We start from the raw sequence: 15364 nt of genomic DNA, 5'->3' as shown, positions 1-15364 counted from the left end.
TATTTATTATATATTAAGTATAATTAATATATTATTATATATATATATATTATATTACCAGGGCTGCCCTGGTAGCTTAGAGGGTAAAGCGTCCTCCTGCAATGTGGGAGACCCAGGTTCAATCCCCGAGTCAGGAAGATCCCCTGGAGAAGGAAATGGCAACCCACTCCAGTACTGTTGCCTGGAAAATCCCATGGGAGGAGGAGCCTGGGAGGCTGCAGTCCGTGGGGTCGCAAAGAGTCGGACACTACTGAGCGACTTCACTCTCCTTTCCAAGCTATATTACTATTATACTTCCTATCTTGTGTACATTTTTGTTTTTTCTAAAATCAGGGATTACTTTTTTCTTCTGCTTTGCTTTTTATACATTTATCATTAATTCTTTACCGTAAAGTTTGCTGATGAAACTATACAATTTCTTCTCTTTATTAGGTCATCTATCAGTTCTGGATTTTGCCCTTACAGACATTTTTTCCTGAAAAGTCGTCTGTCTTCCTCGTTCAGTCTGTGTACTTTTGCTTGCCAGGCCTGTTTCAGAATGTCACCCATGAAGCTTTATCACCTTGTGAATTTTCTTTGCCCCTGCCTTGTTTTCTGGATTTCATGACTTTATTTTTTTTATTGGTTAAACCTTTTATTTTGCTCAAGTAGTTTCCTGAGAAAAGGTAAATGGGAGATAAATATCATTACTCTCACATGTGATTGTATGTGATCTTTATGTTTTATTTATCTCTAAGATTATTTAATTTTTATGATCATTTTTATCTGCTTCCTGGATAGTCTTTGTTTTATCTAAGTTGAGTGTTTTTGTTTCTTTTGCCCCCTTTCAAGTTAAAGGTGCTCCTAAAATGTGGGGTGATTCTAGACGGTTGTTTCATATTTAAGAATGAGGCCTGATTAGAACAGCATAGTCACACCAGTTGGCTTTTTTATTGGGGATTCTCCAAATGTAAATAGCTACAGGTCTTTCCTTTGGAACTTACCCACAAACTTCCACAATGGCATCCTTTAGCCTCCTTCTGAAAGTCGTCCATCTGGCTAGCAACATTCTGGGATTTGAAGTAGGGTGACTTGATTCTGAGTCACCCAGCTGAACATGCAGACTTTTACTCAGTCTCTCTGTCTTCAGTTGTTCATGCCTCTAGGTCTGGAGCCTCCCTGGCTTAGTTTCTTCAGCATGATCCTGCTTTCCATTCTGAAGTGAGAGAAATTCACTAGTCCTGACTGCTCAGAGTAAGACAGGAGACTTAGGGGTCTAAGTGTTCCTTGTATATACTGTTAATCAGCTTTCTTATTTGCAGTGACACCTTCACCATAGCCTTCAGTATTGCCTTCAGTTTCTGAGATGACTACTTCTTGGTGTCTCTCTGAGCAGTTTCTTGGCTTCTAGCTTTCTCTGTTCTGGGTAGTCAGTTACCACTTTTCCATCTGCTGTTCGTCTTTCTGTAGTTTCATAACATGTCTCTACTCTTGACTATTGTCTCCTCTCTCACACTCTTTTTCTTTATGGATTTAAAATCTTTGCCTTTTTTGTTGCTTTAGTGGTACTTTAGAAGGGAGCAGATATAAGTGCATATATTTAATCCATTTGTTGTGATTACATTATTTTTTGGAGGAATTTCTGGTTGGCGTAAGTTAACAGGGTAAAAGTATATTTGTACATACACTTTTGTACAATAGGGTAGAAGTATGTTTTAGAGGCACCTTGGATAAGAGAATAACCTTCAGTTCTTCAATTTAGTAGCCAATTATTTTGAATATTCTATTTTGTCATCAGTTCAATTCAGTTGCTCAGTTGTGTCCGACTCTTTGCAACCCCATGGATTGCAGCATTCCAGGATTCCCTGTCCATCACCTACTCCTGGAGCTTGCTCAAACTCATGTCCATCGAGTTGGCGATGCCATCAAACCATCTCATCTTCTGTTGTCCCCTTCTCCTCCTGCCTTCAATCTTTCCCAGCATCAGGGCCTTTTCCAAGGAGTCAGTTCTTCATATCAGGTGGCCAAAGTATTGGGGGGTTTGAGCTTCAGCATCAGTCCTTTCAATGAATATTCAGGACTGATTTCCTTCAGGATTATTTGGTCATAATGAGTAATTATTAATACTCTATATTCTAGAGAAGATACTGAAGAAGTGGGTGTCTAAATAGTTGATTGAGTAGTCTTTATTTTCTTCTGTAACATGGTTTTTTCATGTGTTAAGTATATATTCATTTCATGATTTTAAATAGTAAAGTTATTACAAACCAAAGACATATATTCTGTTTATATAATAATAGAAGGATATACAGAGGAAAGGACAATTGACCTAGTTTCTGGGAGCCAGGGATAAGATTGTCAGGAGAATTTACCTGAATGGTTGTTACAGTTGAGCTTAATCTTGAAGGATGAACTTGAAGGAGTTAAACATACATGGAGAATGGGGGTGACATAAAGTTTAGAGGAGAAGGGAGGGTATTTCCTACAGTGAGTATAATTAATATAGGTAACCTATTGGGACAGAGTTTCACTGATTATTCATTTTGTTTTGTAATTTCAGCTTCTACCAGTCCTTCTGTTGTTGTTTAGTCACTTGGTCATGTCCGACTCTTTTGTGGCCCCATGGATTGTAGTCCGCCAGGCTCTCTCCACGGGGTTTCTCAGGCAAGAAGACTGAAGTGGGTTGCCATTTCCTTCCCCGACTAGTCCTTTAGCCCCAGTCTATAAACATTATAAGAAAAAAACAAGTCGTCATCTCTGTTTTTGTCACTTTCTTTCTTTTATAGCTCAAATTCTTGAAAACATACTGTCTTTTATTCCAATTCCCAATTATTTTCCCTTCCAAGTGCTAATTATTTGAAATATGTTTCTCATGAGGCTGTAAACTCTGAGGACTTTATTGGTTTTCTTCACCAATATTCCCTAGCCCTAGCACAGTTTCTGGCATAGAGTAGGCACTCAATACTTATTTATTTATCTCTGTTTTACTGACTCACACTCATTCACTTTTCCATTCTACTGAAGCTATTCTACCAAAACTCTTTTATGATCTTCTAGCTGTCATAGTTTCTGGTCTCTTTTGAGTCCTCAAATTTGATCATTTTCTTTCATAGAACTCTTTTCCCATTAACTTCTGAGTTGTCATTCTCTTATTTTCCATCTGCCTCTCTGACATATATGCAAATTCTAATCCATATTTCAGTGAAATTCAAACTCTTTTCCTAGCTTCAAAAATACGTCTTTAAAAAAAAAAAAAAAACAAAAAAACCCACGTCTTTTAACTGCCTGTATATTGTTACCTCAATGGGACGTCAGACTTAGCATCTCCCAAACTAAATCTTTGTCTTTCCTGGCGAGCCTGCTTATCCTCCTAAAGTACCCAGCTTGATGAAGCCTCTTTTCCTCTAACTATCCAAGCAGAATTTGGAACATATCTTAAACTACTTTTTTCCGCTTTTTCTATCCCTTCAGTTGCAAAGATCCATCAGTTCTTCTTACTTAGCATTTTTGATACTTTCTCTCTTTTTTTTTTTAACCTCTATTCCTATTGCTACTATCGTATTCCCCCTTTTCATCGAAAGTCTGTTTTTTGTCTTTCATCCTTTTTTGCCTGGATTTTTTTGTTTACTTATCTCTGAGTTGTTCATTCTGCCTCCAGTCTTGAGTTGCTCCATCCTGTCATCCTCACTGCTGCCAGGGTTTTTAAAACAACAGATGTTACCCCCTTAATTAAAACCCTTCAATGATTCCTTGTTAGGTACAGGATGAAACTCCAGAAGTGTCAGTGTGATGTATACATTTTATGCTCTCCACCCACTGCTTGTTATCTTACCCTGGCCTCTCTCTCTCAACCTTACAACTCAGAGAGAAAAATGTGTTTAACCCTTGTAGCTTGTCTTATAATAGGATGGTGCTGGTAGGGAATCACAGTAATCTTTGAGTTCAAGGAAAGGTGGACGATAAACAGACAGGGAAGGAATCAAGATCATGCTTGCCTCCCCACTGCCAGCTGTTGATCAGGCCTTCTGAGCTATAGTATGGCTGCATTTCTATACTTTGCCAGTAGGTGCCACCATAAAATGCACTCTATACTTTCACCTGAAAAACATCTTAAATTAGGGGTTTCAGGTTACATAAATTAGTTAGTTCCCTGTTCAAATGTTTAAAATTCTATGTTCCCATTTTATTACACAACTTTTCAGTGCACACCTGCATTTTATTTATTGCACTAAATATTATACATTTATAGGATGTTAAGTCTGATTGAAATTAGCCAGTCCAGAATCCTAATGTTACATTTCTCATTTCAAAATAGTTCAGAAGCATTTTTGATATATTTCATATAGCACCTTTAATCACATTTAATTATTAAAGATATAATTTGTTATGGCAAATAGTTACCAAATTCTTAAAGATGTTAGGGAAAAGGCAAGTCATTCAATGTAGTAAGTGAAAGAAAGTGATGTCACTCAGTCATGTCCGACTCTTTGTGACCCCATGGACTGTAGCCTTCCAGGTTCCTCTGTCTATGGGATTTTCCAGGCAAGAATATTGAGGTGGGTTGTGATTTCCTTCTGTATTCTATACAGTAAAGATAGTCAATAATTATAGTAAAATATTGCCAATTATTTGTATTATTGCTTATTATCCTCTTTCAGTCACTATGTTTTGATTCAATCTTAAGGATTTAGTTGTGTTTTTCCTTACTTGCTTCATTTTTCTGTTTCTGCCTCAGGGCCTTAATGTGATGCATTTAGTAGTCAGGAACTTTAGTTTATTTCTTTCTCACCCACATTCTTCCAGAGTAGTTAATTTCTTCCGAGATGCTTTCCTGAAGACCCCCTTCTTTCTTACCTCCCCGCTTAAATTACTGCTATACCTTCCATATCTCATTGTATCAAATGATCAACTGTGACCTTTTAAAAATAAATATTATATTCATTTTGTATCTCCAGTGCCTAGCACAAATGTCCTGGCATCATTTGGGTTAAAACTTCAGGAGTTTCTGAGACTCTGGAAGCAAGAATTTGAGTTATGCTGCTGTGCTGCTGAGCAGATATTTGAAGAGCTAGTGTTGGCTCTTGTTATGAATGTATAGCAATAGAAGTCATAGCACCAGTGTTTGTGGCATTTTGTTAAGGGTCAAAATGCTGAGCTTGGCAAGCATCTGAAATACAAATCTTACAAATTTTTCCTAAGTACAGTTCATCCAGGGGATTATATCATCTTTAAAATTTAGAATATTTGGTCTTGTAGAAGGAATGAGAAAAGAAGGCAAAGGTGACTTTTACGTTTAATATTATTAAAAGCTTTTCCTTTTGTTCTTATAACTGACACTATGACACTCTTTCATATTTGATTATGCTTTTGAATCTTTTCCAGAACTCTTCCATTGGAGATTGATTCCCAGAAAAAAACACACAGTGTTTAACTATGTTTTCATTTTGACTACATTTCATCCAGTTATTTTCTATGGTTTTAATTGAAAATTAAGAAAAAAAACCAGTTGTAAAATGAATGTTTGTTTACATAAAAGAATTCTTAGAGTTTGTTCAGACTTCTAATTACAGATACATGGCAGACTAGGTCCCCTGATTGACCCTTCCATTGAAAATAATATTGCTGGATAACATATTTATAAACTAATTCTTAAATGTATTGATTAGGAGGTGAATGTAATGAAAATGCAGGCCAAAAACAATGGGAAGGAAGAAAGCCAGAGAGGAAAGTCAAGAAGGGAAGCCAGCTTTTATTTTGGAAGTACTTGCTGAATTTGGTGATTTGGAGGATCTGTTTTTATAGCCACCAAAGTCTAAAGGAGCAGGGGGACAAGCCCCGGGATTGCTCAAGGTGGAGTGTCTATTTGGGACATATAGGACAAAAGGGCCACTACCCTTTTCAGTGTAAAATGAACTAAGAATAAGTACTTTAACTTGATATAGGTTTCTTTGAGAACCTACTTAATGATAAAATGTTTTAGCATATTATGTAAGATTTAGAACAAGACAATAGTTCCTGCTCTCATTTCTTTTCAGCATGACATTAGATGTCCAGTTCAGTGTACTAAGGTAAGAAAAAGAAATAGGAGATATAACAATTGAGCAGAAGAAATGAAAGTCTATTTAGTGATAATATGAATATGAATCTAAATGCAAATTATTAAAATTAATGGTAGAGTTTAACGGTGTTGCTAGAGACATATCAATTTAAAAAATTGTATATCTATGCCATAACCAAATAGAAAAAAAAATTTTTTTTAAAAGCTTCAAAAATACAAAATATTGTAGAATAAATATAAATAAAACTCATACTAATGCCTACACACTTGGAAGGTTCAGACTCTGGAAATTTCTCACACTTAGGGTTTGGGTCCTTATCACATTGCTACTAGAACTTTTTGTCCTCAGGAAAACCCTCATGCATCCTGCTTACCAGTCACAGCTTCCAGCTTTCCACTCCAACTTTTGTTTGTCACTTTTTAGGGATGAAATTGGGTTGTACTTGTACATTTTCCCTGATTCCTACCAAGCCTAGTGGAATGTTCCCCTAGAGTAAATAGTCTGCCATAGTGTAAGTTGAAACTAAGTGCTTTTCTACACAAATAATAATATAAAAATAGTAAAACATATGTCTTTTATTTTACAAGTAAAAACTTCAGACTGTTGCTTGTATTGTTGTTGTTTAGTTGCTCAGTTATGCCTGATTCTTTATGACTATGGACTGCTGCCCGCCAGGCTTCTCTGCCCATGTGGTTTTCCAGGCAAGAATATTGGAGCTGGTTGCCATTTCTTTCTCCAGGGGGTCTTCCCACAGCTCTTGCCACGTCTTCTGCATTGCAGGTGATTTTTTACCACTGAGCCACTAAGGAAGCCCTGTTGCATGTGATGCTATTCTGTGTTGTCCTTAGTTGCTTAGTCCTGTCTGACTCTTTGTGACCCCATGGCCTGTAGGCCACCAGACTGCTCTGTCCATGGGATTCTGTAGGCAAGAATACTGGAGTGGGTAGCTTTTCCCTTCTCCAGGGGATCTTCCCAACCCAGGGATCAAACCCAGGTCTCCTGCCTTGCAGGTGGATTCTTTACCATCTGAGCCACCAGGGAAGCCCGTTGTGTGTGATAGTGGTTATTTATTCAATAGAAATATCAATTATTTCTTCTCTGTGCCAAGTTAATGTGAAGATTAGTAAAATATGGTTCGTTTCTCAAGGAGCTAATTTTTTCATGAAAAATTTCCCAAGCTTGTCTAGTCATAAGAATCACCTGTGGTAACTGCAAAATAAATGCAACTCTTTAGTACCCTTTTCTGGAGATTGTGATTCAGTAGGGTGGGCTCTGGAGTTGATCAAATATCATTTACAACTAACTTATTTCCTTCAGCTTTCAAATCAAGGAAGAAGTAACTTACCTTATTGAAATAACTCGCTTTAGAAAAACTTTTAAATTTTGTTTCTAATGGTTCTTATGCTTTTCTTAAATGTGTTACTGTTTGATTCATAAGATCAAAGTCATATTCTTTGAAAAGTGTTGATTAACTCTGAGCTTTATATTTTCAAGCTTATAAGCATATTGTCATCTCAAAATGTTATTATAAAAGTGATCTTATTTCTATTTTCAGCATTGCGGGGGGTCGGATACTCTCAGTGATAAAGATGCAGCTGATTAAAGGCCAGAACAGCAGGGATCCTTTTTATAAAGCAGTAGAGGAAGTTGCTCAAGATTTGGATTTGAGGATTAAAAATATTATCAATTCTCAACAAGAAGATGTAGCTCTTAGTACCACTGACATCAGTCCTGCACGGGTAATGAGGTTTTTATTTTTTATTATCCTTCTATACAAAACATTATCTTTTCTAGTGGCTGTAGAAATGATTTACTATTGCTACTTAAGTCAGAAGAATGTTTCCTCTGTTATAAGATGATGTTGAAAATGTAAGTTTCTCAATAGGATTATGCAGGATTATGTTCAAGTTGGGGAAATCATAACATCTATGGGACAAATTATCTCTGTTTATCAAAGGAGGGCACTGGATAATCTTCAGCATCCCTTGTAGCACTAGAAATTTATAGTTCTTGAGGGATATTAAGGTGTTTTGTCATATTTTTCAATAATTATTTTTAGAGAACAATTATTTACTCATTTACTCAGATGTGAAAGAGTGGTTTCTCTGGTTATGATCCCAGGGCTAGGCACTCCATAGAAAAACCACAGAAATGGTTTTTATTCAGCAGTTTATTTTTCTTCTATAGGATTTTTCTATTTCCATGATCTCTTATTTTCTACCTCTGTTGCCAGTTTGCTGCTAATATTAGGAATTTTTCCTATACTTAGTAATCTTTTAATTATATGTTCCAGAAAATTTACCTCTTTCTTGTTTTTTTTTTTAACATAGTCAAACATTATAAGGTTTTATAAATATAGTTTTATAGGAGAAATTGACTACTGTGTTTTTAATTCTAAAACAGAATTTTGGAGTATGTGTTACAATAATTCATTTGTTGCAATTTAACTGTTCAGGTAACAAAATCCTCTTTTCCTTAGATGTAATTGTGATAGCCTGTGTATGAAGGAAGACTTTCACTTAATTTTTGTAATTCATTTGTTTATCTCCAGTCCTTGTGCACTATTTTTAGCTATTTTCTGTAACAATGCATGCTTTTAGTTTAATTTGAAGGCAGGATAGATTCTGGGTTGTTTTCCCACGTATTTTGTGTGTATTAATACTTCCTATGGCTAACTTGGCTCAAATGACAACCAGGTTTTATGATGTCAGGAACTATCACAGTGCAGATGTGTAAGAGCATCAGTCTCTGCCATTTCCTATCACAAGAAATAAAAATGTAGACAACTTGGTTCTTAATTTCATGTTTTCATCCACACTGAAAATCTTTGAAAAATATAATTCTATCATTCTCAATGGAATTAGTATTAAACAGTATGTACTTGTTTGGTACCAATGATAAATGTATATTAAGCACCAGTTTTTGATAGGCAGTTTGTTAAAATTCTGGAGCAGCCATATGTTACAGTTCACTTGGTAGCCCAAGTCAGCCAAGTAGAGAAAGGAGGCCAAGACCATGTTGATGAAACTTGAAGAAAATGGTGCGTCTGTAACAGATGACCCCGAAAGGGCAACTCTTGCTATTTAAGCACAATGGCCAGCAGCCCTCTGGTTAGGCACTATCATTGTCCCTATTTTACCTGTGATTTAACTGAAGCACAGTGAGGCTGAGGAACTTTCCCAGAGGTTTACAGCACACACGACTAGCTAGTTGGTATGAACTCAGCCAGAAATGGCATCAAAGTTTGTTCTTAATGTGTATCTGTGTGTAGTATTATCATATGTTTTCCCTATTCTTCTGTCTAGTTACTAAGTTTTTCCAGCTCTCCCCTTTTAATCTACTATTTCTTTATCTCCACTGCTACAGTTTTAGTTCACTGCTACCACCTTCTTCATTTCTGAGCTGGACTATTACAGTCTTTTAATTTGTGGTCCTGTGTCCCAGGTCGCTCAGTGGTAAAGAAACTTCCAGCCAAGCAGGTGATGTGGGTTTGGTTGCTGGGTTGGGAAGATCTCCTGGAGAAGGAAACGGCAGCCCACTCCAGTATTCTTGCCTGGAAAATCCCATGGACAGAGGAGCCTGGCGGGCCACAGTCCCCAGGGTCCCAGAGTTGGACACAAACTTAGCAACTGAGCGCACATGCATGCCCCATGTATAATAACAGTCTTACCCTGGAATATATTTATACATTTCCTTCATTGCTATCTCTTTTCTAAAATGTAAAAAGTATCATTTTATTTTCTTTTTTTTAATAAAGTAAGAGGTTTTAACTTTGTAACAGACTGACTTGTAACTTCTTTGTCTGATATACAAAGCTTTCCCAGGCTCATCTCACATGACTCTCTCTATGTTACCCTTCTTTGCTACCTGGTCACTGAAAATACCATATTCTTTCTTACCCCTGTATGTCTCCTCTGTGAAACCATCCCTGATACCAGGGTAAATTGGTGTGCTTCCACTGCATAAGGTATACATGGTCTTCAAAATAGCACTTGGCACTCTGTAATGCCTTTATTGGTTACTTATTTATTTTGTCAAAGAGACTACAGGTCCTTTGAGGCATTGGTTTTTACCTTTCAAACACAGGTCTTGGGACTTAGGATGTATTTATGGGTTTTACTGAAAGAGTGAAGGTCAGCTAGTCTTTTTATTTTTGCATTTGAGTAGATCTTTATAGCCATCTGTGGGGTTGGCTGTATCACCAGATACCAGATCACCAAAATCCCACTTCTGGTATAAGAGAGAAAAAATAAACAGAGAGATTAAGTCATGCGGCTGAGGTCACATTTGTTGTTGTTCTGTCGCTCAGTCGTGTCCAACTCTTTGCGACCCCATGGACCGCAGCCCCCCGCAGGCTTCCCTGTCTTTTACTATCTCCCACAGTTTGCTCAAACTTAAGTCCATTGAGTCAGTGATGCCATCCAACCATCTCATCCTCTGCAGCTCCCTTCTCCTTCTGCCTTCAATCTTTCCCAGCATCAGGGTCTTTTCTAATGAGCTGACTGTTCACATCAGCTGGTCAAAGTATTGGAGCTTCAGCTTCTGCATCAGTCCTTCCAATGACTATTCAGGGTTGATTTCCTTTAGGATTGACTGGTTTGATCTCCATGCTGTCCAAGGGCCTCTCAAGAGTCTTCTTCAGGACCACAATTCAAAAACATCAGTTCTTCAGTGCTCAGCCTTCTGGTCCAGCTCTCACATCCATACAAGACTACCAGAAAAACCATAGCTTTGACTATATGGACCTTTGTTGGCAAAGTGATGTCTCTGCTTTTTAGTACGCTGCCTAGGTTCGTCATAGCTTTTCTTCCAAAGAGTAAGCTTCTTTTAATTTCATGGCTGCAGTCAATGTCTGTGACTTTCTTTGAAGCCCAAGAAAATAAAATCTGTCACTATTTCCATTTTTTCTACATCTGTGCTTTGAAGTGTTGGGACTGGATGCTGTGATCTTAGTTTTTTGAATGTTGAGTTTTAAGCCAGCTTTTTTACTCTCCTCGTTCACCTTTATCAAAAGGCTCTTTAGTTCCTTTTCACTTTCTGTCATTAGGGTGGTATCATCTGCATATCTGAGGTTATTGATACTTCTCCTGACAATCTTGAGTCCAGATTTTGATTCATCCAGTGCAGCATTTCGAATGGTGTACTCTGCATATGTTGAACAAGCAGGGTGACAATATATATAGCCCTGACATAGTCCTTTCCCAATTTTTCAACCAGTCCGTTGTTCTGTATTCTGTTCTAACTGTCCTGTTCTTGACCTGCATAAGGTTTCTCAGGAGGCAGGTAAAGTCATCTGGTATTCCCATCTCTTTAAGAATTTTCCACTGTTTGTTGTGATCCACACAGTTAAAGGCTTTAGCATAGTCAGTGAAGCAGAAGTAGATGTTTTTCTGGGATTCTTTTGCTTTTTCTATGATCAGCAGATGTTGGCAATTTGATCTCTGGTTACTCTTCCTTTTCTAAATCCAGCTTGTGCATCTGAAAGTTCTCGGTTCACATATTGTGAAGCTTAGCTTAAAGGATTTTGAACATTACCTTGCTCGGTCACATAAATTGTAGTTAAACTTTTTGACGTAAAGCCTAGTGCTATTTTGTCCAAAATCTAATGTCTTCATTTGATGATATTATTTTCTATATTTTTTGGTGCTTCTGGAAGCTCCTAAGGTAGATTTTAATATGGTTCGAGGGAGAAATATTCACAAGCCTTAAAGCCACTTCTCATGGCTGATTTTTTATAGCTTAATAGAAGAGGAGGGATAACAATAGCACATGAAATGAAGAAGAATGGTTGATTGACCCAGCTAGGTGATTATTACATTTACTTGAAATTATTTCTTGTCCTAGCCCAAATCTCATGCCATAAACCACGGCACTGCGTACTGTGGCAGAGATACCGTGAAAGCTTTACTAGTTCTTTTGGATGAAGAAGCAGCCAGTGCTCCTACCAAAAACAAAGCAGAGCTTTTGTATGGCGATGAAAACACAGTTCATCCTAATGGAACTTCTGTTCTCACACTTTTTAGGTAAGTAATGTGGAAGTTATCTGTATGTGAATGTTAGGTCTATAAAGGAAATTTTTGAAAAAGCACCTCATTGGTTATAAAAGAAGTATATGCTATTGTAGGAAACTTGGAAACTACAGAAAAAGTATGAAGAGAAAAAACAAAAGTTAGTTAAAGGGAGATTGAACATTTGAATGTGAGGAAGTCATATATAAAATAGTATTTTTTGAGCTTATGACCAGTCGTTTTTGTTTCTTCGCTCTTGTTTTTTGTTTTGGAAATATTTGTTTGCTAAGATATTTGTGTCAAAAACATTGCTGAATGCTTTCACTTGTATTAACCTTCACGAAGTCTCTTTTAGTAGTATCCCCACTTAATAAGTAAAGAATTAGACTCGAGAAAGATAGTAAGCAATTTCTCCAAGTTAGCAAGTGGCAGAGGTGTCCTTCTCCAGAACCTGAGGTCTCTGCTCCAAGGATTGTGCTATTTTGCCTGAGAATAGGAGAGTTGCTATACTCCAGACTTGCACTGGAATTGACATTTACTTGTTCTTCCTCACATTAGGAAGAAAATAGTAAATTACCTTTGGTATTCTGTACAAGACATTATGATATTCTCCAGTTTTAACAATTTAGTCAAAACACTGAGTAAGTTGGTGATATTTTACTTAATGAATATTCATTTATAGAAACATTTAAAATTTTAGAACAACCATTTAAAATTGTATTTAATACATTGTGAAGGATTTTTACAAAATTAACCTGTTTGATCTTTTCTGTTTCCTGCTTGAACTACCTTTTAGAAATCTGACTTTCATCTAAAATTGTTCAGATCCATCCATGATTGCTTTATGCTCTTTCTCCTGTGCTTCACTGTCTTTTCTCTTGAAAGACTAACTTCATGATTCTCTGTCATTCAATGTTGTCTTCTAATTCCTTTACAATAAAAGTTTATTTTATCAGTGATTTACTTATACCCTGTGGTGGAATCCCAGAGAACAGTATAAAGAAAATAAACCATATTTTTTTTTCCTTCCTGTTAATTTACTTCTGTTTAACAAAGCTTGCTTTTAGGTAGAAATATTAATGGTTTAAGTTTTCTGTTAGGTTGAATTATGTGATTTTCTAAGAAAAAGTTATTTTGTGTTTATAGGATTTTCTATAAAATTAATCCCCATATCCATTTTAAAGAGATACTTTTCTTTACTCAGTCATGTGGCCAAACACATGTTTATAGTTACCTTAGCATTTTCAGTTGTCATTATGCAGACAAGCACCAGTCCATGGTGTGTGTGTGTGTGTGTGTGTGAGTCGGTCAGGTGCGTCCAACTCTTTATGACCCTCGGACTGTAGCCCACCAGGCTCCTCTGTCCCTGGAATTCTCCAGGCCAGAATACTGAAGTGGGTTGCCATTCCCTTCTCCAGAGGATCTTCCCGACCCAGGGAATAAACCTGGGTCTCCTGCATTGCAGGCAGATTCTTTACCATCTGAGCCACTAGGAAATAATGGTCTGCATTGAAATGTTAAAATTAAGGACAGTGTATATGAGTGTAAGTCAATGTAGTGTTATAAACTAGTCTTTCTTATAATAGACTATCCTTTATTCTTATATAATGGTCTTTTGACTCTAAGGGGTTATGACTCTGGCTCTATTAAGCTAAAAATGGATTTATTGAGGAATCCAGGTTTGTCTGGCTCCAAAGTGCCCGTGTCTACTTCTCTATTGTGTCTTCCCTGACCCTCCTATTTCTAAACTATGTTTTTCTCTTTTGAATTTCCCTGCAATGGCATCTGTCCTTTTTTACTTTGAATTTTAGTTATGTGTATATCTTATTTCGCTGACTTAGATCAAGATTCCTGAGTTCGGAGTCAGTGAATGAGTGAACTTTCTGTTCTTCACAACATCTTATCCAGTGCCTTACATATAGTAGAAGCTCAAGTGTTTAGTTACTGAACTAATTAATTAAGCAAATTATTAGTATTTAGAACTCTCAGAATAGGAATATGAACACTTTTATATAGTATTGTAAACCACTAGGTTCAGAATAAACTTTTATTCTTTAACTGTTTTCAGGTAGAGGAGAGGTGAAAACAAATTTAAAAGCTACTTTGGTTTGTAAATTTTTACTTTTTTTGGACGTAGATCTCCCACACAAGTGGATAATTCATCAATGAAACCCTTAAGAGAACGCATCCATAAGTCAATGGAAGAGAAAAAAATCAAGGTACAATTTAATATACTATCATGAAAATGATAAAAATTTGTTTTGCTTTTAGAAGAAATAAATATATAGAGCTGAGCTGGATATTATAAATATACATTATACATGGAACTATAGGGATTAAATAGAAAATAAATTATGACAGTTGATATACAGAAATTTTCCTTTTAATACAATCTTGGCTAATCTGTCTCTGACATATTCAATACCCTGGACCTAAAAGAAGGAAAAGAGTAGGCACCTGCTATGGTAAGTGCTCAATAAATATCTCTTCAGTGAATGAAGGGGAAAATAAAGAGAACATGGTTTTCTCATTTACATTTCTGATATCTTAAACTGAATCTTGAGAGTCTGTGTAGTTGCAATTTTGTTCCTGTCTGAAGACATAATGGCAGAATGTAATTGATTGTAGATTGAGACAAGGAGAATATTTCACATTGTTCATTCACTAAAGCTAGTCTTTATATTTCATTTAGCATCCCTGTTCACATATGAAACATTGTGCCTATATGTAGTTAATAACATGTTTTTAGGCATTTAAATTTTTCTTAATCTTTTTCTCAAAAAGAAGCTTATTTTTAACTCATTTATTTATTTAATATATGTATTTATTGAGTATCTGCTATATGCCAGACACTGTTCTATGGTTGGGAATTCATTCATTTAACAAAATTTTCATGTAAAATTTACAATTATCCTTAAATTATCAAATAATTATTCATCTCTTAATAAAACTTGAGAACTCTAATTTGTTCTTTATATTCACATTTGGCAAGTTAGTCCCAATTTGTAAAACTTTTAGTTATCTGTTTCATCTACATACTGCAAATCCATTTAGTATATTTAGATTAATAAGCCTGATCTTTCTATTGATTATTAGTAGCTGTTAGTAATTAACATCTATGGAATACCTCATTGAGTTTTGCATAATTTTTCTTTGGAAAAACTTTCCAATTCTTTGTTAACCCAAGTACTTATAGCCAAGGCATAAGATTTTTGAAAAACAATCTATCGTTTGGATTTGATTAGAAACAGAAATGTAACAAATTCTTTAATTTTTCCCTTCTATAGATAATGACAAACTTTAATATTTTCATTTAAA

The 15364-nt window shown here is 36.0% G+C and overlaps 1 protein-coding gene across 7 annotated transcripts in view; it reads left to right on the top strand.

Annotated features, from left to right (window-relative positions):
- PARPBP (PARP1 binding protein) overlaps positions 1–15364 on the top strand; it is a 71545-nt gene that overhangs the window by 41074 nt on the left and 15107 nt on the right. For 3 of the 7 annotated variants that reach the window (XM_061125513.1, XM_061125515.1, XM_061125512.1), the window contains 3 exons: positions 7594–7777; positions 11883–12061; positions 14184–14265. In XM_061125513.1, the coding sequence (XP_060981496.1) occupies positions 7594–7777; positions 11883–12061; positions 14184–14265 (445 nt within the window). Of the gene's footprint in view, positions 1–6664; positions 6806–7593; positions 7778–11882; positions 12062–14183; positions 14266–15364 lie in introns of those variants that run through there. The other 4 variants (XM_061125518.1, XM_061125517.1, XR_009689809.1 and 1 more) reach the window with 3 other exon arrangements.

The sequence above is a fragment of the Dama dama genome, chromosome 22, assembly GCF_033118175.1.
Source record: "Dama dama isolate Ldn47 chromosome 22, ASM3311817v1, whole genome shotgun sequence".
NCBI lineage: Eukaryota > Metazoa > Chordata > Mammalia > Artiodactyla > Cervidae > Dama > Dama dama.
This window is presented reverse-complemented; position numbering and strand designations above follow the sequence as displayed.